This window comes from Calidris pugnax, unplaced genomic scaffold (assembly GCF_001431845.1).
Source record: "Calidris pugnax isolate Ruff unplaced genomic scaffold, ASM143184v1 scaffold42, whole genome shotgun sequence".
In the NCBI taxonomy this organism is placed as follows: domain Eukaryota; kingdom Metazoa; phylum Chordata; class Aves; order Charadriiformes; family Scolopacidae; genus Calidris; species Calidris pugnax.
Genome location: NW_015090920.1, coordinates 5,534,572 through 5,559,652, shown reverse-complemented (window position 1 = coordinate 5,559,652; position 25,081 = coordinate 5,534,572). Strand labels below are relative to the sequence as shown.

The 25,081-nt window shown below is 39.1% G+C and overlaps 2 protein-coding genes across 2 annotated transcripts in view; one reads left to right on the top strand and one right to left on the bottom strand.

The window, feature by feature from the left end:
* SMARCA5 (SWI/SNF related, matrix associated, actin dependent regulator of chromatin, subfamily a, member 5) overlaps nt 1–22,118 on the top strand; it is a 34,341-nt gene extending 12,223 nt beyond the window's left edge. The window contains exons 3-25 of the mRNA XM_014949861.1: nt 1,762–1,836; nt 4,616–4,782; nt 5,470–5,570; nt 6,264–6,364; nt 8,266–8,445; nt 9,832–9,987; nt 10,093–10,224; nt 11,006–11,074; nt 11,594–11,703; nt 11,974–12,200; nt 13,136–13,257; nt 13,346–13,498; nt 14,639–14,771; nt 15,417–15,565; nt 15,759–15,878; nt 16,110–16,220; nt 16,829–16,942; nt 17,030–17,152; nt 18,198–18,330; nt 19,304–19,422; nt 20,409–20,621; nt 21,043–21,153; nt 21,821–22,118. Coding sequence (XP_014805347.1) covers nt 1,834–1,836; nt 4,616–4,782; nt 5,470–5,570; nt 6,264–6,364; nt 8,266–8,445; nt 9,832–9,987; nt 10,093–10,224; nt 11,006–11,074; nt 11,594–11,703; nt 11,974–12,200; nt 13,136–13,257; nt 13,346–13,498; nt 14,639–14,771; nt 15,417–15,565; nt 15,759–15,878; nt 16,110–16,220; nt 16,829–16,942; nt 17,030–17,152; nt 18,198–18,330; nt 19,304–19,422; nt 20,409–20,621; nt 21,043–21,153; nt 21,821–21,886 — 2,913 coding nt within the window. The 5' untranslated portion in view covers nt 1,762–1,833 and the 3' untranslated portion in view covers nt 21,887–22,118. The remainder of the gene's footprint in view (nt 1–1,761; nt 1,837–4,615; nt 4,783–5,469; nt 5,571–6,263; nt 6,365–8,265; nt 8,446–9,831; nt 9,988–10,092; nt 10,225–11,005; nt 11,075–11,593; nt 11,704–11,973; nt 12,201–13,135; nt 13,258–13,345; nt 13,499–14,638; nt 14,772–15,416; nt 15,566–15,758; nt 15,879–16,109; nt 16,221–16,828; nt 16,943–17,029; nt 17,153–18,197; nt 18,331–19,303; nt 19,423–20,408; nt 20,622–21,042; nt 21,154–21,820) is intronic.
* A 1,416-nt stretch (nt 22,119–23,534) lies between these two features.
* Nucleotides 23,535–25,081, bottom strand: part of FREM3 (FRAS1 related extracellular matrix 3) — an 89,190-nt gene continuing 87,643 nt past the window's right edge. The window contains 1 exon segment of the mRNA XM_014949815.1: nt 23,535–24,389. Coding sequence (XP_014805301.1) covers nt 23,877–24,389 — 513 coding nt within the window. The 3' untranslated portion in view covers nt 23,535–23,876.

Sequence of the window (25,081 nt, the reverse complement as noted above, 5' to 3'; positions counted from 1 at the left end):
GATAGCCTGGAGATGCAGGTTTTTTTTTTTAGTATCGCAGCCTTGTTTCTTTAACGATAAGAGGGGAACTGGTCGGTCCTGCTTTCAGCGCCGGATGGTGTTTTGTACTCTGTGAGTCATCCCGCGCAGTCCAACCTACTTGATCTAAATAAATTTGCAAATGCCATGTTTTGGGGATGAGCAAGTCGCCAAAGCACTGTGGGTAATAAGTCCTGCTCGAACCTGCAAAAAATAGGGCAATTCCGGGCCAGGGCTGAGCGCGTGGAGGCTGTGAAAGGCGTGCTCTTGAGGCACCCCCGTGTGCGAGGGCTCTCTCTGGGCTTGCTGAGTTAGTTCCTTTTTGCGTGTGGAAGGGATTTCCTTGCATAAAGTGACGTTTCAGTTGAAATAGCCTCTCCACAGTCCTCATGGTCTAGGAGACCGCTTTTCTTGCTCTCTGGCTAAACTCTGAGGTTTTGTCATCTTTATTGCACGTGTCATCTTTATTGCTGCTGCCTTTCTGCCTTTCACGCGTTAGGCACTGCAGGAGAAACATGAATTTCGTACAGAAGTTCAAACAGTCCTCTCCCTGTGCTCAGTGGTAGGCCGGTGGTGGCTAATTCCAGTGGGAAACGAGTAAGCAGATTTGGGTATGAGTTTAGAAAATGTTTAGCCATAACTTTTTTATGCTCCCTTCTATTTTAACCGGTGAATGAAAGGTTTGTGGCGGGATTCTTTGGTTTCCGCACGCCTTACCTGCCAGAGTTTTGTGAGGAAACACCCGCCCACAAACATCCCGTGTTTTGCCTGTCTTTGTTTCAGGTTGTTTCTTTCCTGTTCCTTTGTTCTACGTTTGCCAGTAAAGACTGAATTTAGCCCAGTTCTTAGTGGCTCAGATAAACAGATGGTTAATAATGATTTTGAAGGCATTTCATTTGTTTCTTTTTCTTACCCTTTCAAGAATTATTTTGTAATATATTGCCTTTAAGTGGTTTACCAGGGAAGGGTCTTGCCATTGTTTTTAGTTTTAAGAACAGAAGATTAAATTATATATGGGAGGTGATGGGGAAGGAGTTAACCTAATAACAGGAGAGACAAGGATAAAAAAGCCTTTATCTGAGGAATAATTGAAGGCAGTATGTCATGGATTTGACAGGAAGGGGATGAAGGAGGGGTGCCCCCTCCCAGCCAACGTGTTTTTATGTTAGTGGTGATACCATTGGTACCATAACAACAATTAGTTGATTTAGTAAGCTAAATAGAGGGGAAAATGCAGTTTGTCCAAATTTCCACTCTGCTTGCAGGACAAAACTGCAGTCCAGGTTAGACTTGCTCCCTTGATAACAAATGATGAGGGATTGAGATAATCTGGAAAAAAGACCAAAATTTGAAACTACTCTTGCTTTGGGACCGGAACTAGTTCTTTCAGAGAGCTCTCCGGAGCCAGCTTTAGGAGTGTTTTGGCTCAGCACCCTACAAGCGGCATGCCGAGCTCCTGGACCACAGCTGTCTCTCTCATTCATATTGATGTGATGCTTTAATGATGAAGCTAAATCGGATTACAGAGATCTAGCTCTGTCCCTCACCCTCTGGCAGGGATCTTTGATCCATCTCCAGGTAATTTTACAGTAAGTAATAGAAAGCTGACTATATAAAAGCAGTAAAAGATGGCTGTGCCATCTGATGTGGATAGATAGTAATTTGAAACAATCTTATTCTCCTTTGCGTGAGTATCTTCCCTTGTTCAGAAAATAATTTATTTCTAATTCTTTTTCATCTCAGGAGTCTTTTGATGATGCATCACCAGGAAAACAAAAAGAAATCCAGGAAGCAGATCCTACGTACGAAGAGAAAATGGTATGTATTGTTTGGGACTGCGTACAGCTACTTACTCAGTACTTATGCAGTTGCTTAAAATAGACTTGAGTTTTCTGCTTGTTTGAAGTCTCTTCATGGGACTTATAAAACTTTGTGTAGTTATTAAAAAAATACTTAAGTAACTTGAAACCAAAAAATATCCAGAAAAAAACCCCTCAGACCCTTTTCCTTTAAAAAGGCATTTTGTTCACTGGTCCTCCTCCCTTTCTCCATTTCCATTGCAGTCATTCATGGGAATAGCTGTTAATGTGTTTTGCTGTTTCTAGGAAGTGTAGTCCTAGCAGCTTTGAGGTGCTCTAGATTTAGAAGAATGATATACTGGCAAATATTCTTATGTCTTAGGGGAAAAAAATGTAATAAAAAGTTGTCAAGTTGCCTTTGAAATTATCTGTAGAGTTGTCCTTCCTGTAGGCAAGGGGGATTATGAAGAGTTAGTATTAACTTTCTGAGTCAGAAATGGGAAGATACTCTAGGAAAGCATCCATAAGTATTTAAATGGCCGCTACCTTACTTTCTCAATATATGGAGTCAGTTGAAGTCTAGGACCTTTTTTATATCACTGTTGAATACAGGAAAATAATTCCAAACTTACTGTTGAACTGCAGGAGTAACAGTCCTTTGAAGGAAAAGTATATTAATTTCAATTTGGGGAGGGGAGCAGTAAAAGGAAGGGTTTGGCATATGGATTTGAGTAGGTACTGCATTCATTTTCAGTTGAAATATGCTTTAGTAGGAGAACTTCAAAATAGGCAGGTTTTTTCAAACAGTAAAGTTTATGGGTGAAAGTAAATGAAACCTTTCAAAATTCACAGGAGGCTGAGGAAAGGTTTGCTCTTCAGGACAAGCCCTGACTAAGCCTTGGCCAACTTTTAAATCTTTTTATTTTGTCGAGAAAGAAAGTGATTTTGTTGGATTTGACTAACGTTTAATTTGTTCATTGTGAAGCTCTAGTTTGAGTATTTGAGCTTTTGAAGATGGGTGATGGTGTGCTTTGCAGCTTAGGAGAAAACTCACTATTTTCCTTATTGTTTAGTTTTTATAATATACTGAATGTAAGAGATGGAGCCATCCACTCCTTACCAATTAATCACATTTTCTTTCTCAGTTCTTCCCTATTTTTCTTTCTTCCTGTTCATAATTCCAGTGTCTGTGACTGCTTGTGGAATTTCTTCATAGGAAAGTGAAACTGTTTCTCATAATTTGCTGCTTCCTGTGTTGTTTCTTCTTGCCACTGAAAATAACCCGGTTCTCTTCTGCTGGTGTCTCTTTGTGCTACTTCCTGGCAAAGTGAAGGAAGTGAACTTGGAGTTGTTTCTTCTGGTCTCTAGACAAGCACAATTATAAGGAAGAACGTATTTTACTGTTCCGGTAGTCAGAAGATGCACTGGGAAAGAAAACAGAAAAAATTTCTCTGTTGGTAGGGGGTAGCTCAAGGTTGCAGAGTACAGCATGTTCTCTGTGTCCTGGGTAAAAGATACAGATGTTTCTTAGTCACTTAAAGGAATATCCATAAGCGCAATGAAAATGAGTTGTGAGGATGTGTGTGCAGTGCCAAAACTGGCAGAAGATTCCTCACTAAAATTTTAGAACGAGGAAACTTTTACACTGCACTTTGTATCTCTTCTACTTCCCTTTTGTACAGCCAATGAAACAATACTTAAGAGTCAACAATTTGGATAGCAGTAAGATCTTACATAGTTTAAACTTCAGAAACTGCTGCGAAGTAAACAAAAAACCCCTAAAAACCCTACGAAGAATAGGCAGGAAAACTTTAATTCAGTGGAAGTGAATTGTAGCTGTGTCAATCAAGTTTAAATTGCAGTTAGAGTGAGTCTGACTTCTGTGGTACATTCAGATCTGTTTCTTGGTCTCTTTCTTCTCTAACCCCCTGTCTTCCTGGCTGTTACGTAGTGCAGGAACTGCTTGCTTTAAAGGGGAGAACACTCTCAGAGCTGGCATTGCTCTTGCAGAACTTTGGAACATATGTTCCTTTTTAGTAAGAAAACTGACTTCCTGTAACTGCAAGTTGCTAAATAGCAGGTTATGTTGTGGCAGCTGGCAGAATGTCAGAGTGGTTGCTGTTAAGCTTAGAACTGTTGTCTGTCTTGATTGTCTGTTCTGAAGTCTTGATGTGGCCTCGGGAAGGTGTGTTGGTTCCAGATGAAACCTGTCTCAAAGGAACCGAGCCTTTTAGATGCTAATATTGTCTCCTGTAATCTTTTCTGCACAGCAAAACCAGCGACCCATATCAAAGGGGGCAGCCAGACAAGTTAGGCTGAGCATATCTAAGAGGTCTCTGCTGATGAAATAAGTGTTCTGGCTTCTGGCTGTGGGCTCTTCTGCCCCCTCCACTGCCTTCCGTGCCAGCTCTTTTGCTTATCTGACGCCAGGGTGAGGTGGGGTATCTCACTGAGCAGGCAGGAAACTAGCACAGCAGAAAATAGTTGTTGCCAGGTTGGCGAGGTGAAGGAGTTCATTGAAGAATCCCGTGCGTGTTAAGTAAATTTCTGGCAGTGGGACTATTGTTTTTGGTGGGAGATGGTTCTTAATGGGATTCTGGCCGTGTCTAGGGACACTCACGCAGTCTTTGTGCCAAAGCCAGATTGCAGCCTTAGCCTAGGTCTGTCTTGCAATTTTGTAAGAATATTGAATAGATGTGAATCTATATTGCTTAAAAAGCATTTGTTAGCTTTTTCTTTTGAGCGAATCCATACTGTAACATCTCACACTTGTTGCACTTAATTTTTCTCGTCAACAGCAAACAGACAGAGCAAACAGATTTGAGTATCTGCTGAAGCAGACTGAGCTGTTTGCTCACTTCATTCAGCCTGCTGCTCAGAAAACTCCAACTTCACCTTTGAAAATGAAGCCTGGACGTCCACGAATAAAGAAGGATGAGAAACAGAATTTACTGTCAGTTGGCGAGTGAGTGATGTCATGTAGGCCAGCTTGTACTGTAATTATGGATTTTATTGTACTTTAGAAGCGTAAGTTAAACTTGCTAGTCTTTTGTCCTATTTCGGTGTGTGTTTTATGCTGTGTAGTTGTGAATTTTTTTCAACTGCCCACCTGTACGATGAGGAATTCTAGGAGTTAGAATTTTGTGTTGATGGTAAAGCGCTACCACGATTAAAACTATTCCAGCATGAAAAAAAAGCGGGGGAAGAAAAGTAGAGCATTTGTGGCCATAGGTTGTAAGAGTTCACAGAGAACATCAGTGCAGTGCACCTTACAGGCAGCTTGAAAAGCAGAAGTCCAGAAATTTGGATTGCCTTCATGGCAGTGTGCATGGCTAAGCATATCTAGTGTTTGGCAGGTGTTCCAGAACTCTTAAATACAGCGTTGTTCCCTGTCTTGTAGTTAAGGGCCAGTACTGATGCTCGCAATTTATCCCTTTCTAGTCACTTTGCTCTAATATTTGGTCATCTTCTTAAGAAGCTAGTGGCTTTAAAGAGTTAAAAAGCAGCATTGCAGTAAACATGAGTTCTTTTGAAGAATCTTGCTTCTTTGGGCATTTGTGTTCTGTACTGAATGACATTAGATTTAATTTTGGAATGGTTTTACATCTTTACAGTTTAGCCAAAACTGACTTACTTTCTTGCACGTTTTCAGCTACCGCCATCGTAGAACGGAGCAGGAGGAGGACGAGGAGCTCTTAACAGAAAGCTCCAAGACAACTAATGTCTGCACTCGATTTGAAGAATCTCCATCATGTGTGTTTCCTCTTTTTGGTTTGGGTTTTTACCCCCTCTTCCCCTTCCCCCCCACCCAATCCTTTTCCTTCAAAATACTGTCTAAAATGAAGATTATTTACATTCTTCCCAAGAACAATTAATCAGTTCTGGGGAAGAGGAGAAGGAAAAAAAAAAAAACAGCACCAGGCTAATGAGACAGATGTATTAGTGAGGGACTGTTTATTTTCTGTTGGGCTAGAAAGATGGTCCAGTGGGTCTTGTCCTTTAGAAATAGTAGCTATACTTTAATTACTAGGAAAGAGCTAACTGATTTTAAGTCTGTCATCTTACAAATTTTGCATATGTAACCTATCTTATGATACAATTTAAAGTACCTAACAGTTTCCAGTTCATTTAACAGAGAATTCAGTATTCTGTTATTCTGACATTAGACTGTGTTCCTATTTGGGGGTGGTGATTTCTATGGGGGGTGGTTCGAATTTCTATGTATTTTGGGTTCTTGCAGAAAACAAAGCAGTAGGAGCAACTTGCAGAAACAAAATTAACATGTTGTTTTCTCTAATCTATGTTATCCTTGGAATTTACTGCATGAAATTTACTGTTTGATATTTTGTTCTGTAGCTTAGATAATCAGTGTCAGCAGGCGAGGGATGGTGAAATGCTTTGGTAAGTTTTTACAGGTCTTTTAGTCTGTTCTTTCATGTCTTTTAGATGTTAAATGGGGAAAGCTGCGCGATTATCAGGTTCGAGGATTGAACTGGCTCATCTCTTTGTATGAAAATGGCATCAATGGCATCCTGGCAGATGAAATGGTATGCACATAGCCCGTGTTTCTGGGGACTTGTGAACACATGCTATACAATACAGTTTTAGTTCACTTTTATATATATGTATGGGGTTTTTTAATAGCACAAAATGCAATATATAATTTGCCAGATCTTATTTTTCTTGTAGGTTTTATGTCACTAATGTTAAAAGTGTCACAGGTATCTAAACTGTGCAGGCAGTTTTAGAAATAGGCATACGAAAAGAGAAGCTGTCAACCTTTAGAGACATAAAAATTGGTGGAGAGGAGTTGTTCTATAGAATGATGTGTCCTCTAGTTTTTTTGTCTAAATTGAAGCTATTTTATTCAGGTATTCTCAAGCTCCCTTGTGAAGGGAGTGTCATGTATGAAAAGAGTAACAAATGTGGAAACATTGCTGTTGTTGTTAGAGTGAAATGCAGACAGCGGGATTCGAGTGGGACCGATCTCAGCAGCAAGAGCTACACCAGTGGGGGAGTTTCTGGGAAAAATGATGCAAAGATAGATGTAGCCAGAGAGCTGTGCTAAAATTTCTTTCACATCATGGCTGTGGTCATTTCAGTCTACACTGACTGTAGTAGCTTCAGTTTTTATTCTTTTTCCCTGAAAGACAAGGGATGAATGCAGAAGAAATTGTAGTAGTTTGACAAGCAGATATGTTTTTGTCCTCTAAGTGATTTTAGTTGTATCTGTTTTTCATAAGGAGCAGATAAGGAAAAACAAAAATCTAATTATATTTCAGCATATTACATTTCTCATACTTTCTGGTAATTTATTTTCTGTGTAATAAAACTTTAAGATAAATTAGAGACTAATGAACTTAAATTATTTTTTAGTAACATGTTTAGTTTTGAAATAGGTCAAGGATTTTCTTCAATGTATGTACTTATGAACAGAGGAATTATTTTTTTCTGAGTACAGTTCTAAGTGTAGCAGTCTTGTTTTAACAAAATGACTGGGAAACTTTATAAGTCCTTGGATTTGTGGTATTCCAAAATCTGTCTTGAGTTGAGGAGTTTAAATATTGTATATTAAATATTTTTAGATTAATTCTTAAATTTTAATCCTATTGAATTAGTTAATGCCTTTCACACAGCTTGTAAACACTTTTCCACATATTACACCAGGTGGAATGTCATTCTTTTGAAGACACAGATTTGAATTTTAGAAGCAAAAATAACTTGCACTGATGGTTTTTTTGGTATTTTAAATCCCATGGGTTTGAGTCATAATCTTTTTTAATTATTTAAATGATATGAATGATCTGGCTTTTTACATTTCTTCCTCGGTTTTGTTTTAATTAAAATTACATGCTGAAGACACAAGGTTTCAAATATTTGTTGAATAAAGAACAGAGCACTTAAGTACTTCTAAAGAAGCTCAGTATTTGTTTTTTCTTTGACATTTGCAGCCATTTATGTTTGGCTTTCTTCTCACAAGAAGTGACATCATGTCATGGCCTGTAAAAGCCTCCTTACAGAGTTCTTAATTTATTCACTTTATTGCAAGTTTAAGAGAATGCATATGTCCAGTTTGTAAAGTTTGTTGACCTCTATATAAATAATCTGAGTACACCTTAGTCTACAATACAAATGTTCATGAAATAATGTTTTCTTGCACTTCTAATAATGTGTCTTACTTGAGCTGTAAGGCCAAATTCTAACTTCATAATCCAAGGTTTGAAAGTTTTATTTTTACTGCTGTTCTTTCATTCAATGCGGGAAGCTGTACAAGCTTTTCCTAACCAAGATTTTGGTGCCTTTTGTGAGTAGTGCTGTCTTTAATATCTCTCACTCATTTGTTCAGGCTAGCTCTGTCTTCCAAATTGTACTCAGAGCTCGCTCTTGGGTTTCTTAAAGGTGTTTTCTGAGAGATATTTTTTTTCTGACACATTAACATCTCTTACAGGGTCTTGGGAAGACACTGCAAACAATTTCTCTTCTTGGGTATATGAAACACTACAGAAATATTCCTGGTCCTCACATGGTGTTAGTTCCCAAGTCCACTCTACATAACTGGATGAATGAGTTCAAGAGATGGGTACCTACGCTTCGAGCAGTCTGTTTGATAGGTGACAAAGACCAGCGAGTAAGTTTTCTTGTGGTGGTTTTTTAATCTGTAAATCCAGCATGAGATTCTGCTGTCCTTTACCTTTCACTGACAAGGAAGGATATTACTGGATTTGTAATGATTAAACAATAAGACCAGCAAGTGCTACCTCCTTAAAACAGAACCAGCTTAGAATTCACGTGTGTTGCCCAGCTATTGCTTCATCACTTTACACTCAGCATTTCTTGACCAAAGGTTTTCTCTCTCCTTTGGTGGTGACAATTCACCGTTAGACAAACAAAACCCAGTAAATCTTGAAATAGGAAAATGAAATATTTCACATGAAGTGCTGTCATTTGTGTGAATGTATAAATCTGTGAAAAAGTAATGTGTTTTCTGCTCTGTGTAGTACAGTACAGCGTAGTGGCTGCAAGAGCAGTTCTTAAGAGGATTATGAGGTGTCACTTTGTCAGTTTAATGTTGGACGGGGCAAGGTGGGTGGGTTGTTAAGTGTTACGCAAATGGATCTTAGTCGGCTTGAATTTTGTCAATTAAAAGAAAACACTGTTCAGCCTTTTATGGCCTTACTATTTCAATCATTTTCTCTTTATTACTTAAGTGTCAGTTCTTTGCTAGTTTGGGGTTTTTTCAGCACAGCAAAGAAAAATTAAAAAACACAGAATATGGTGGCGCCTCTTTAGATTTATCAACTGGAGTTACCCATTTATTTATGGAAGGAAGAGTTCTTACTGGTGCCATTAAACTTCTGCTTTCATGAGCAGATATTTTTTAAGGGCATCTAGCTCTATTTTTACTTTGTTGGGTTAGAAAATATATAAATATTGATGAAACTTTAAGTAGTTCTGGAGGTCATTGGTACAGGCCTGATGTCTTGTGATTATTTTTTTTTTTTTTAGTGCATCTTTTTTGAATCCAAAACTTATATGAGTTAAGTTCTTGACATTTATGTATCTGTATTTTGAATTCTGACTAATTACTGTGTCTGGTTTTAGGATGTCAGTGTTCTAGAAATCGTTCAGTTGGCCAAATAAGTATTCAAAACCTACCGTTTTCTAAACTTAAAACTTAAAAAAATACCCAAAGCAAACCTGGAGAAAATTAATTTTGAGTTTTGATCTTATAGTTCAGCTATTGTAAACCTCATGTGTGTCACAGTTTCCAAAGCCAGAAGTTAGAGCTGAAATCCTTCCTCTTGCTCTACCCTGATGGTTTTAGGCAGCTTCAGCACCGACAAAATTGTCAGGCTTTACAATGGTTGTGTGTTGTATTGCCTCAATAACGAATTTTATTTTTTCTTTCGACTTTATTAGCAACACTGTTTAAAAATTTTAACAGCAGTAGTGTGTTCTTTTTGTTTAAGATCTGACAAAGCCTCCAGTGACTGTCTGTTGCCTTGTTGTCTAGGCTGCCTTTGTCAGAGACGTGCTGTTGCCTGGAGAATGGGATGTCTGCGTAACGTCCTATGAAATGCTTATCAAAGAGAAGTCAGTATTCAAAAAGTTTAACTGGAGATACCTAGTCATAGATGAAGCCCACAGGATTAAAAACGAAAAATCAAAGGTAATTTATACTTTAATTGAAAAAAAGAGATTTGTGAGGGTGATGAGGTGGTGGTGTGGGGACTAGTAATATTTTTATATCTGCTTATGTCTCCACGTCCTTCAGTTATCAGAAATTGTGAGGGAATTCAAGACGACGAATCGACTGCTGTTAACTGGAACGCCACTTCAGAACAACTTACACGAACTCTGGGCGCTTCTGAACTTCCTTTTGCCAGATGTCTTTAACTCATCTGAAGTAAGTCTTCGTTTCTGCTAATCAAATAAACTTTTGTGGTTTTCCAAATGTGAAAATAGGCCTGAATATGTGTAGTTAGGAGTTAGTTACGGGTAATGACAGATTGACAGTTAGAAGCATTTCCAGAATTGTGAGGTATAGTCGGGTAGACTACTTTTCTCAGCTTGGCCATTTTGAAGGGCTGTTGTGAGTTTAGCAGATGTAAGAGTTATTTAAAATCACAATGTGTAAATGATCTCTACTGCATTTCAAAAGAGATTTAAACATTCTGATGGCTAAACCAACTAATATTGTTAATATATTTAAGTTAAATTATTGTTTATCTAAGAGTTCTTTGCTGTGAGTTGGGAGATACTACATAATGAGGAATAGGCTTCACAAACTGAAGCATGTGCTTCACTGTTCGATGCACTGGGAGTGTAAGGTCTGTAGAAATGGAAGCTTTTTGGTGCATTACACCAAAATTTTATTTTTTCCTTTTCATTTTTTCATCAAATGCTGCAGTAGGATGCTTCTTACAGATGGAATTTTTCCAAAAGGACTCATATATTGATTGAGTGGGGGTTTTTTTCCCCTCCTTCCAATGGTATAGAGGTTTTGGGGTTTTTTTGGGAATATGCTGTGCTATACAGCTTGCCATAAAAATAGACCAAAGAGGGTAATTTGTTCTTTTACTTACTGCCTACCTAGGAGAATCAATTGGGTTTTGTTTATTCACCATTGTAATGACATTGCACCTTGAAAGGAAACCTCTTACGTACCAATTATTTTATTGATACAGGACTTTGATTCATGGTTTGATACAAACAACTGTCTCGGGGATCAAAAGTTGGTGGAACGTCTCCATATGGTAAGACTTTCTGCTTTTTGTATGTGTGTTACTTTTACCTAAGTTAGGCTCTAAATAATTCTTCCAAAGTTTCCTGTGACAGAATATTAGGGTAAAATAGCTTATTCCAGGAACTATGGTAGACTTGCAGAATAGGTTTGTGAAGCTTAGAAGAAGATCTGTTTCTTGAAAAATAAATTGGTTTGGAGGGGGAGAAGGGTTGATAGTTGTGGCTTTCAGGGTTCTGAAATACTTACATTAAAAATCTTGGCTATGAAGAGACTATAAATATTTCAGTCCAGCAAAATTAAAAAAGAATCAGGGGCCATAGAACTAAATGAAAGATGATTTTTTGGCCTAATTTTTGAGTCTTTCAAAGACAGCACATGTATATTCCCATGTATAATAACCTGTCCGTACAGATGCTTTTTCAGATGATCTGGTGTTTGAGCATTTATGACAGAGGGTATCTGCACTGCTTTTGTCTGTTCACCTGTTCAGTGTTTCCCAATTAACGTTTAATGATGCCATCTCTTTCAGGTGCTACGACCATTCCTTCTGCGTCGCATTAAGGCTGATGTAGAGAAAAGCTTGCCTCCAAAAAAGGAGGTTAAAATTTACGTGGGTCTCAGCAAAATGCAACGAGAATGGTAATTCATGTATTGCTGGCTGTGGTTAAGGCTCAGAATGAACGTGCTGCTTGTGACTTGATTATTGTGTGGAACTTAATTCCTTCCGGTGTCCTCCCAACTCGTGTACATTCCCCTGTGATGCTTTTGTGATGACAAACCCATGTGTATCAGGGAGAGTTACCTGATTGAATGAGGGGGAGGGGGAGCTTTTGACTGTACTGATCATTTAAAGAAAGGCCAGCTTTGTTTTAGAGTTAGTTACAAAAGTTTTTTCTTTCCTTGATGTAGGTATACACGAATCTTAATGAAGGATATAGATATACTGAATTCAGCTGGCAAGCTGGACAAAATGAGGCTGTTGAACATCCTCATGCAGCTGCGAAAATGCTGCAACCACCCCTATCTCTTCGATGGAGCAGAACCTGGTCCCCCGTACACAACAGACATGCATCTGGTCACCAACAGCGGCAAAATGGTGGTGTTGGACAAACTGCTGCCCAAGTTGAAAGAACAAGGTAGGCATTTCCTTGGGGGTGTTTGGGAGTTGGTTGGCTCAAGGATAAAAATGAAAGTCAGTGCTAATTAACGTCTCCACGCATCCAGAGCAAAAACCAGCACACTTCAGCCAGGATTATTGCTGGTTTCTAGCATGATACCAGCTTGTCAAGCGCTGTATTGTAAATAGTTGATACAAAAACAATCTGTGAAGTGCCTTCGTGCCTTCATCAATAATAATAAATGGTGAGGTGTTTCGATTTGTTTGGGTTGTTTCTATTTGGGTGTTTTTTTGTTCCAGCTAAATTGAGACCAGAGAAACATCACTTGGTCTGGGCTTAAATTTTTCTTTCTTAGCATTATTAGCTGTTTGAAACATAATCATGTGGTGTTTCAGCCACTCCTTTGATTTGGCATGAAATACCATTTCAGATTCAAAGTCTTCACATAGGCTTAAAGTCAGAGCCTTTGTGAAATGTTGGTCTTGCTGGATGTGATGTTGAGGAGCACCTGATTTTTTTTCAGTGAATTCTTTAAGGTGACCAAATGTGGGGGAACACTCGGTAGTTTTAAAGTTATTTATTTGATAGAGGGGACACAACACTGGAATATGTTACTGTAAAACTCAGTCGCTAAACAAAGGAGGGATCAGTATTAGACCTTGAGGCCAAAGGACAAACAAATCACACTAGGAGAATATCGGGGGAAGTGGAAGCTTTGTAATACTCTATATTTTAATTAAATGTCTCAAGTAGGTTGGAAATGGTTGTGTGTATGTGCATAAATTACTGTACATTTACAGTTTTTGGAGGTTGCTCTTGGCAGGTAAGTAAACTGACAAGTCTTTAAGAACAACATACTTTATTTCTAGCTATCTTAAATCCAAACCAAATACTTCAAAATGTCATGCTTTGTACTCCTTGATGTTTTTATACATACCTTTCTACCCAAACAGGTTCAAGAGTCTTAATCTTCAGTCAGATGACCAGAGTCCTGGACATCTTGGAAGATTATTGTATGTGGCGAAATTACGAGTACTGTAGACTGGATGGACAAACACCACACGATGAGAGACAGGTATTTGACATTTTAAATATTTCACATAAGTAAAAATAGTACTTGTGAAACATTTGGTTCAACTAATATGTTCCTTTTATTTATTTAGGCGTCTATTAATGCATATAATGAACCTGGTAGCTCAAAGTTTGTGTTCATGTTGAGTACACGGGCAGGAGGCCTTGGAATCAATTTGGCTACTGCTGATGTTGTGATCCTGTACGATTCAGACTGGAACCCACAAGTAGATCTCCAGGCTATGGTAAGAGTCCAGCTGGCAATTGCGTGTTGGTTTCCATCTTTTTCTCAGAGAACCTCCCTAGAAATGCGTATGTATGTGGCATGATACAGTATTTCCAAAATAAATTGGTATTTTTCTTGATTTAGGACAGATGTAGCACTTTAAAAACTGATCTTCAATTCCAGTATGTGCAACCTTTAGTCACATTTGGGATATGCAATGATTTATGCAGTAGTAGATGTTGAGTGCATGCTACAGTTAATGAGTGCGTGCTACATTAAATACTCTTAGCAGTATTTAATGAGAATAGCCTATTTTTTTTCTTTTTAAAAAGATAAAAGATCCAGCATGCTATGTGTTAATCACAAAACTATAAGGTTTTACTTCTGTGGGGAGTGGAGGTGAATGTGTTTACACTGTGTTCTGATACCTTGGAAATAAGACAAAGAAAAGCTGAATTGAACACTTCAAAACTTGCTTTTATGGTGGTAGTGAGTGAGCAACCTCCTTTTAGCAACCATCTTTATTTTTTTTTGAAGTACATCTGCACACACCCGTAACATCAGGAGCAGTGTTAAGAACACAACTGACCACATAAGAAAGTAAAGCTATTTTAAAACTACTAGTGGTTTTTGAAAAAAACGAGGCCTTTAAGAGACAAATCTTGGAAATGTATTTTTAATTATTTCAGTTACAATACAGGTCTAGCAAAAATTAGTTCAAAAGAAGGATGGACTCTCTATCTGGAAGCTAAAGCGAGATAGTTCCAGGTAACACTAAAGGTGTATGGTCAGGATACTAATTCCCACAGGGGTTAACGATTTCCCAGTCAGGCGAGGTGGTGCATTGTGTTTTTCTTCAAATATTCATGGCACAACTGAGTAATTTTGATACAGGTAGCTTTTGGTCAGTACAGAGATAATTTCTGAAGTACTTTGATTTTACAGAAGGTTACATAAGGTCAGAACCCCAAACACACACTACTTTTAGGCATGACATTGGGCAGTCAGTCCTGTCTATAAGGATTTAACTAACCTGTGCTATTCTGTTTTGTAAATTAGTATGTAGAAACTAATAAAAATTGAAGACTAATTATATAGTCACACTAGAAACAAAGTACTGAATTTTTTCGTTAATTTTTTTTGTTTTTTTCCCTCCCAGGATCGAGCACACAGAATTGGCCAAACCAAGACCGTCCGCGTGTTCAGGTTCATCACAGACAATACAGTGGAAGAAAGAATCGTGGAACGTGCGGAGATGAAACTGCGGCTGGATTCCATAGTCATTCAGCAAGGCAAGTGGATGAAGGCAATTTGTATATATCATATGATTATCTTCTGTTTTTTTAAAACTTGTAAACTGTGGGGAAATCAACTAATAAGAATTAATGGGAATGTTGCTTTTGCCTCACCTGAACTCTGAGCATGGAGTGCAAAGGCCTGCTCTGCTTGAAATTTTATTTATTTTTATTCTTTTTTAATTTTTTAAGCACTCCTCCTTTGAACTGGAGAAATTAATACCTTGCCTTGTTTATTAGATGGGGAGAAGCGATGACAGTGTCACCTTCTTGGTTGACTTGATTGGATTGGTAACTGTAGTTATGAAAAATAGGATTTAATAAGGCTTAGCCTGGAAATCGTGAAAATGCAGAATAACAAAGCTTATCTGGAAGACCTCACATCCAAAATGATGTTTGTAGAACACAATTAATGGATCATAAAGCAAACGTATGTGGTCCCTGAGTACATTTTGCTGGATTTGGTTTTTTTTTCCCTCTTCCTCCCCCCCCCCCCAGCCCCACTTCATTTGGAATTTCCTTTACTGAGAGAAAAGGACATAGTTTTAATTTAGGAATGTAAGGCAGAGACAAATCACGTATTGCTCCCTCCATTTTGTAAGCTCTTTAGTCAGTTGCTATCTCCAACGCTTTTGTCTCCAGGAAGACTGGTGGATCAAAACCTGAACAAACTTGGGAAGGATGAGATGCTGCAAATGATTAGACACGGAGCAACGCACGTGTTTGCCTCAAAGGAGAGTGAGATTACAGATGAAGACATTGATCACATTTTGGAAAGAGGTGCAAAGAAGGTGAGATGATAAAGTTTTTTAAAAAATGGAAGCCTACCTATAGACTTCAGTTGGATGGTATAGACAGTATATCCCTAAATGATAACTTGATTATTGAGGGTTTTCCTATTGGTCAATTGTTTGGTTTTTCTGCTGTTGTAAATGAGATATTTCATAATGAAGTACCTCTCAAAATTGCTATTCTTCTTCCAAGACTGCTGAAATGAATGAAAAACTTTCAAAGATGGGTGAAAGCTCCCTTAGGAACTTCACAATGGATACGGAGTCCAGCGTCTATAACTTTGAAGGGGAAGACTACAGAGAAAAACAGAAGGTAACGTTTAAATTTCTTTTGGAGGAAAGCACTAAGTTGTGTGATTGAACCACATTATTTAAGTAGTGTTGGTTAAAATACAATATAATGCATGAAAATAGCTTATATGTTTTATTACTTATTTAATGAAGTAGATTTAAACCTAGTTTTATATAAAACTTGTAGCTGCTCTGAATGTTTTGCAAGGATTAGTCTTAATACTTTTTGGGGTGGTGGGATTTGTTTTTATAGATGGCGTTTACTGAGTGGATCGAGCCACCTAAACGAGAAAGAAAAGCCAATTATGCTGTGGATGCTTATTTCAGAGAGGCTCTTCGAGTCAGTGAGCCAAAAGCACCCAAGGTGAGTTGATCAATTTAAGAAAATTAATTGTTCAAATGGGCACAACAAATGGTTAAAGCTGAAAGCAAGAAATAGGTGAAAAATTCATGAAAAGTGCTTTATTCACTTTTGTAAATTGGGGAGACAATTTAAATTCAGAAAAGTCCAAAGGATTTGAGGCAAACTTCTGAGAGAAAAAAGCCAAGAGCAGGATGAAACCTGTAAGGTATGAGGAGGGTGAGACCAATGTGTTTCTATTTGACTTTTATTTAAGCAGCTATGGATTTTCCTTACCTGTGGAATATCTCCTTATTGCTGCTCACAACACCTGAACTTTGTTGAAGGGGATACTTGTGTGACACCTTCCCCAGCCCCCACCTCCTGCCCAAAGACCCTCTCTCCTTTTTGGAGGAGTCTTTCACTTTTAGAATTTATCATGGCTCTAGTTGTCTCTGCCACGGTGTGGCCTTTTGTCTTTTTTTTCTTTTTCTCCCGTTAAGACTGCATTTTTGTAACAGTAAGGTGTTATTTTTTTTTTTTTTTCTCATAAACTTAAATTGGTTTTTACAAGCAAACAGATTCTGGGTGTGAAATGGAGTCAAATAATACAAACTTTGTATGTATTTCAGGCACCACGGCCTCCAAAACAGCCAAACGTACAGGACTTCCAGTTCTTCCCTCCACGCCTGTTTGAACTACTGGAAAAAGAGATTCTCTACTACAGGAAAACAATTGGGTACAAGGTAATTGAAGCCTTCACGCTTTGCAACAGTTTACTGTGACTATCTGTGAAAAAGTAATCAATTTTTACAAAATGCAAAACTTTCCAGGTACCTCGTAATCCTGATTTGCCAAATGCAGCCCAAGCACAAAAGGAAGAGCAGCTTAAGATTGATGAGGCTGAACCTCTTAATGATGAAGAACTCGAAGAAAAAGAGAAGCTTCTAACCCAGGTAGAGTTGATCTTTAACTGGTTGAAGTCAGCTGAAACTCACTTTGTGTTTGACAGTGTTATAGGAGCAGTTTGTGGTCATTGAGTCACAAGTGCTATAATTAACACAGCTGCACATTTTGATTCCAACTGAAAACAGGTTTAGCATTAAGTTTGTCGTGGGCCTGGCTGCCCTTGAAGAACACGCACCAAATCCCTGTACTCAGGGTTGTGTTCTGTGTATTTTAAGCCTGAAGAGTAAGAAGGAGCCCAGTGTCAGCCTCTGGCTTTCCAAGTTTGTGTTGACTGCAGGCTGTGACATCTTTCCTCAGCTGTGGGACCTCGCAGAGCAGCTGCAGAGCAGAGCATGCTGCTTTCCACAGTATTTAAAGCGTATCTATCTGCTGCCAACCCATCACTCCCATGTGGAAGTGAATCCTGGGGGGTGAATGGCCGGTTTTCCTAAACTGCCTGGTAGTGGATAGTCTCCCAAAGAGGCTATGAGCAGAACAGGTTTATAATTAGGTAGCATGTACATTTAAATCATTTAAAACAGGTTGCTGCCTGTTATGCCTTATTTGGGTATTATATTTTCATAATGTATTTTTGGGGGCGGGGGGGAATTAAAAGCCAAGACCTCCTTCTGATGGAGAGTGACCCTGGAAGGTGGCTGAGGGCATCTGAGACACTCAATGGGCCTTCTTGACAAAACAAACCCATTACAGAGACTATTGCTTCACTTGAGGGATTTTTTTCTTTTTAAAAAGTGATCCCGTGCTTTCTTTCAGAGAATATTGGTCAGAGGCATTAATTTACGAGCTGAAGACTCTTTTATCCAAAACTAGTAGGTATTTAGAGAACCAATGCTAATCACTATGTAAACGGAGAGACTACAATATGAAAACAGCTTTTATACTAAGATTAGACTGCAGAGAAAGCAGAGGTTTAATATTGTTGGAATGATGGAAGTATTACAGGCCTTTTTTTTAAAGAAATCTGTTGAAACGCATTTGAAGAGAGACAAATCCTTAACTTCTGTGCCATCTTTCCCTTTGATTGCTATCTAGGGATTCACTAACTGGAACAAGAGAGATTTTAACCAGTTCATCAAAGCTAATGAGAAGTGGGGCCGTGATGACATTGAAAATATAGCACGAGAAGTAGAAGGAAAAACCCCAGAGGAAGTCATCGAGTATTCAGGTAACTCGCTCGGTACTCAGCTCTGTGGGGCTGTCTCTAGCGCTGCTTGCCTGGTATGAACCACCTGTGAACATGGTCATGTCCTACCTCTCAGAGTTTCTTACACAGCTCTTCAACTGTACTGATGGATTTGGGATCTATTGATCCAGGTTTTACCATGTTTAGCCCTTGCATAATTGAAGCTGCACTAACATGTGTGCATAAACTGTTACTGACCCACTTTAACATATCCTAAATCCACCCTAAGTGCATAGTGCTACCTTCAGTTCTTGTCCATTTTGGCAAAAGGAAATGCTGAGAACGCGTAGCTGAAGTTCTACTTTTCCTTGTATTCACTAAGCAGTAGTTCTCTTGAATCTTTACACCTTTATTAGCTCATCCTTATCCATCAAGAGTGGGAAACATTAAGCATTTTGTGTCAGAATATATAATGATGGCTGTTGGTTTTTTGTAACCTAAAGTCCACTTGGCTACTTACCTCTGATGTCTCAGAATTGTCTTCTACTGTAGTGCAGCTGCAAGCTCCTGGGGCCAAATTTCTTACAGGTGTGAGAAATTCTTTTAAAAGGCTCTTTTATTTAAACACCTAATTGTCATTTAGACACTTGCTCTTATCTTTGGCCACTCAGTTACCCTCCCGCTCCCCTCTGTAAGAATGTATTGCCATTACATCAGCTTCCATTTTAAGCAGCTTTTTTCTTTGAGAAGCAGCTTGGCTAACAAAAACCTTTCTGGCCTGTATCGCGCCTCATTTAAACTGAGGCCTCCTCTATCTGACCCCTTCAAATAGTGTCTGTAATACTGCAACACACGATACGGGAAGGGAAGGTTCCTTATCAGGTAAAGGCACGCCTATTTTTATACAGCAGTAAGTTTGGTTTTTATTTTATTTTTATTTATTTTTATTTTAATGTACAAACCCCCCAGCTTTTGAAACACCTGATAAGGCACTAACCAATTGTTCTTTTCTTAGCCGTGTTCTGGGAAAGATGCAATGAACTCCAAGACATCGAGAAGATCATGGCTCAGATAGAAAGAGGAGAAGCCAGAATTCAGAGACGAATCAGCATAAAAAAAGCACTTGATACAAAGGTACCTTTGCTGTGTTTCTCACTTGTTTCCCTGTGCTGGTGAGGTGAGATGTGGGACTGTCTGTCTAGCCAGAGTAACTCCTGGGTGAAGACATGTTGGGCACAATATTTGCCTCGTTTGCACACTCCTCAGCAGCTGCTGCCTATACCTTTTCCATTCTATAGACCTGCTGTCCCAGCTGGGCGCTACCACGGTGACTCTAGGCATGGCCTGACCTGCTGTTGGTAGCAGTCACCTTTATCATAGGACAAACAGTTCATGGTGCTGTAGAACTGCTCCCACTAAATACATGCTTTTTGAAGAAGCAGCGTTTCTTCTGGACCCGTGTAACTGAAAATGCTATATATATATATATATATATATCTACACACGTATGTATGTATGTATATTTAGGGCACTTAAAAAAGGGAAGACTTACCAAGCAGAGGCGGCGTTCGTCTTGGTCTGTTCCACCAACAGGGTTTGGTAATGAACAGATTTGTAGTAAATTAAGACAGTGGATCAGAATTTCCCCCCCACTTCAGGTTTGACACGTTAGTGAAGTCAGGGGAAGAACAGCATCTGACTCAAGCAGAATACAGCTGGACTGTGTGCTACAGTCTCACATACCACGTTACTCTAATTTTGACCATTCCTGAGGATTTGGATGTTAAAAAGGATCATTGCATTTTTATGCCTGGCAGATCTTGGCTATTTTCAAATGTAGAGACAGGTCAGAAGTCTGCAGCTAATCAGAAGATCACAGACAAGGCCGTCTGTTGTCTAAACCAGGACTTACCAGTTTAGATGGTGTAGGTAAATGCATCATCTAGAACCCACAGTTCCTCACACGTGGTGACTCTAGCACCAGCAATCCTGAAAGATCTAGTTCTTTAACTTGGTATTGTTCATCTGCCTGTCTTGATGGGATGCACTGCTTTCATACAAAACAGTTCCATGCTAATCCTGAACTATTTCTTAGTTTTATATGATCTTGTTTTGTTTAGATTGGCAGATACAAAGCCCCTTTCCACCAGCTAAGAATATCCTATGGTACTAACAAAGGGAAGAATTACACTGAAGAGGAGGATCGCTTTCTGATCTGTATGCTCCACAAGCTGGGATTTGATAAAGAAAATGTCTACGATGAACTAAGACAGTGCATCCGGAACTCCCCTCAGTTCCGGTTTGACTGGTTTCTCAAGTCCAGAACTGCAATGGTATGTATTCCTCTGGTTTGCTCCTCAATGCCTCTGCCAACAGTTACACACCAGCTAATTAAATAGCTTCTGCGCATCCCAACAATACATTACATTTTTATAGACTTTACAGCAACTGTAGTGGATGGCAAATGCAGTAAAAAGTCTTAAGGGAGGAGAAACTCAAAATTCTAAGTCAATTCAAATTCTAAGTCTAATTCAAAATCAATACAAATTGGAGTTAAATACAAACATGTTTTAAAAAGCAAACACCCACAATGACATCCATTCCTGTGAAGCCAGCCAGTAACTACCAAAAACCATGTAATTCCTTTTTTGCTCTGCCAACATACAGCAAAAAACTTACCTAGAGGCATTTCTAATATGATTTTTACATTGAGTGGCTGCCTGATGTAGTGACTGAATATATTGTGCCATTTAGGAGCTACAAAGGAGATGCAATACTTTAATTACCCTGATTGAAAGAGAAAACATGGAACTGGAAGAAAAGGAAAAGGCAGAAAAGAAGAAACGTGGACCAAAACCATCTTCGGTAAGATTGAAAACATCATTTCTGTGGAAAAGCTCATTTGAAGACAGGGTGCTTTTCTAATTGTCTAGGACACGTGATAGTTATTTAAAAAGAAAAAATCTAAAAGGCAATGTTAAGAGCTGCTTACATTCAGCTAGTGCAGTTGTGGATGTCAAATAACAGAAAATAAGTTTAGGTTCTAAATCGTAGCTCACGTGCTTGGGAGCAGCTAAGCTTATTATGTTCTTGGTACATGGTATAGGTTTACCTTGGTAAAATAAAAAGAGATTTTTTTTGCCTTTTGATTGATTTTTATCCCTAAAGAAATTATGTGTTTACCACTGTGGGATACACAGGTGACACAGACCAATCCTTCCATTTGGAGGATTGTACAGGTTCCTGTGCAGACTCTGCTCTGCCCTCGCTCTCCCTGTTGGGAATGTTCTATACACTTTGCTTCTATACACTTTTTACCTCTATGAAACAGTACTTTTCCAGAATTGGAAGAATACAAAGCAATGGCTATCCTGAGGAGGATATGCATATTTGCTTTATTACAACATTGGCAATTTATGACATTTTAAAGCTGCTAGAGTGTAGATCATCTCCATCTGCTTTGACTTGAAATGCATTGCTTGAATCCAAACTTCCTGTATCACAATAACTTACTGAAAAACTTACCTTTCAGGCACAGAAGCGCAAAATGGATGGGACTCCTGATGGTCGTGGAAGAAAAAAGAAGCTAAAGCTGTGAATGCAGAATTTTTGTAATCACTAAATTTAAAAAGTAGTTCTTTAATTTACGGGTCTTCATAAGATGTACTGTATAATGCTCAACTATTATGTCATTAAAGGACATCGGGTTCATCTGTTTACTGAACTAGAAACATAGTACTTAATGTAGTTTCACTTTTTTAAATGCAACAGCTGTGCTGAATTTTTTTTACCATTAACACTTGAAGTAATAAATAGTCTTCATTTATTAATAACGCTTCATGTGACTTTTTTCATTAATGTTTCCACTTGAATATGTATTTGTTTCGTCATCCCCCAGTTGTTTTTTTTTTTCATCTTAGGCTGTTGTGAACACTTCTTCCATTATTATCAATAGAATCATAATAATAATAATAGAATAGAATTTAAGAAGAAATAGAAGTTTCTGCTTACAAGCCACCACCAGTCAAATCCCATTTCTGGAAATTCTGTGGCTCTCACCTTACCTTTTTATTGAACTTAATTTTACTACACAAACATGCTCAGTTCTTTGACATTAGTGGAAAGGCCAGGATGAGTAACAGTACTTTGCTCTTCAGAAAGTCAAAGGACCATGGTATGTACAGCAGAGTGAACAGCCAGGCCACAGCACTACAGGTTGAATTATGGTGGCAGCCCTAGAAGTCTCACTACTTACACTTAGCGTACCCTTCCTTAGTGTACCTTCCCTTTAAAAGCATCCCTTTTCACAAAAAAACACCCAAACCAAACACCATCAAAACCCCAAACCACAATAAGCCATGTTCGCTTGTTCACAACTATCCTAAATAAAATCCTTTAGAGGAAGCAGAAGGAAAAGATTTATGAAAAGGCTGAGCAGCACTTTATTTGTGGCAACAGTTCTCTCACACTCAAGTGTGAGTGTGCAGAAAGTGAAAGGGGCTAAACCTTAATCTCCCACATGGCATCCTACTACTTAGAGAAACTTCATTTCTTTTCAAATTAAAGTAAAAAAAACAAAGCAAAGTATTTACTCTAGATGATAAAAGTGTGTTCTCCCAGTGCCATCTGGCAAAATGAGCTACCTTTTAGAAGTATCTGCCTGTATTTTTATGCTATAATGTCTGTATCAAGCAAAGGAAGCTGGGCAATTACTGTACAATACAGGAACGCAGTCGTTAGTATTGTTCTGAAGTACCAGAAACTTTTAAAGCGTGTTTGAAAGCACTTAATGCCAGCACCTAAGCATTAACACACTATTTATCTAGTGGGGGCTTTACAATATGGTTCTAATTTGCATTGATGTAATGCTCTCCTTACAGATAATTGCAATTACAGCCTTACCTGCGTGAGTCTCCCACCGCTGCCCGTACATCCGAGGTCCACATTAAAATCTGAGACAAAACTGCTGGTATCACCCATTTAAAGATACACTATCATCTATTACTTAGCTTCCATTCTAATATTAATGCCTTCTTCCTTCCCCAGCAATAATTATTTAAAAAAAACAACCCAAAAACCAACCCCAAAGCCAGTTGCACAAAAGCTAGACACTATTATATGTCTGCCTTCTTCCTTCCCCAGCAATAATTATTTCAAAAACCAACCCCAAAACCACAACCAAAAAAAAAAAAAAACAACCCCAAAGGCAGTTACACAAAAGCTAGACACCATTACATGTAATCAAAACCAACATCCTTCTAAGCACCAGCCTTTCACAGTGGATAAAAGGCACATTTACACCTGCATATATTCAAAACATTAAAGAAAAAGTAGGGGTTTTTTAAGAAAAAAGAAAATAGCACCAACTCCTACTCATGGAGTACTGGCTTCAATTCTATAAACAAGTCACTCACACGTGAGCCCTGTACACCAACCCTGTCAGAAATAGCTGCCCATTACAAGTAACTGGGCCAGCATTAGAACCAGAAGAGCCAATGGTCTGTGCAAAGGAGTCAGCCAAGAGCCCGACTGAGGAGTCTGCTTTTTGGTAAAATGACACATTAAAAGACAAGCACCCGAGATGTTGGCTACACTTCGGAGCTGTCGCTGCTGCTGTGTGGGGTGGTGGCAGCGGCGCTGCTGCGGGAGGGGCTGCCAGGCACTTGGCTTTTCCTCTGCTTCAACAACACCTGAGTTACCACCACCGTGCAGATGAGGAAGAGCAGCCCTGCCAAGCCCCCGGTGACGGGTACAACACTGCTTCCAGAGTCCCCACTGGTGACTTCCAGCCCTGGGCTGTGATGGGGCGCGCCAGCCGGGACCACGTCCTTCTGGATGACGCCGGCTCTGTCGGAACGGTCAAGTGCAATATGCTGAATATTCGTGCCCCTGTTTTTACCTGCTCCAATGTCTTGCGTGAAGGTCGGGGTGTCTGGGTTGGCTCTTCTGCTGCGTTGAAAGGCCGTGGTGCTAACTCTTCCCTCAGCAGAGGACAGCACGTGGTGGTAGTCCAGGCTCCTTTTGCCGTTGTGCCTGTGGGCGCTCTCCTTCGATCGCACCGTGTAAATGGTGTGAATGTACCACTCTCGGCCAGCTGCCACCTCAAAAAAAGACACCACAGAACAATAACCAACCACATAAACAAAAGCAAACGAGCCCCTCATTACTATAAACTGGAAAACACCAAGCATCAGATTCATCCAGACAGATGTCCCAAGTTTGCTGCCAAATACGTCTAATTAAAGTCAACGGCAGAAACAGGCACTCGGAGATAGGATTACTCTCTTCTTAATGCAGACAGCTGAAGGAGGTCAGATAAACTTTGTTCTAAGAGAGCCTATTTCTTTCCCGTGTTAATGCAGAAAGGCTACTGCATTAACCTGACAAAACACTAGTCTTAATTTAGGGAAGAATCACCCCCGCCTCAGGAGACCAATAAAAAGACTTCAAGAACTGGAATTAATGTGACTGAAAGCAGGATGCATAGTTCTCTTTTTTTTATTCATATTGTGTACAAACCAATTACCTTTTTCTATTTTTTTTTCCCACCCCAGTTGCAAGAAACTAAAGTCTAATCTCTTAGTTTTCTCCTACATAAAAAGGCCCCCATGGTAAGCCAAACCAGTGACTTCTCCTCCTGGTCACAGGAGTACCCGTCTGCAACAACAGCGAGGCTGCAGAGGGGGAGCTGGGGGTTAGAAAGCAGCTCTCTCATCGTTTCTGCGCTGTTAGGGAAAAGGGAAACAAAATAAATGTGTTTTCAAAGGCTGTTGCTGATTAACACAGTGCCCAC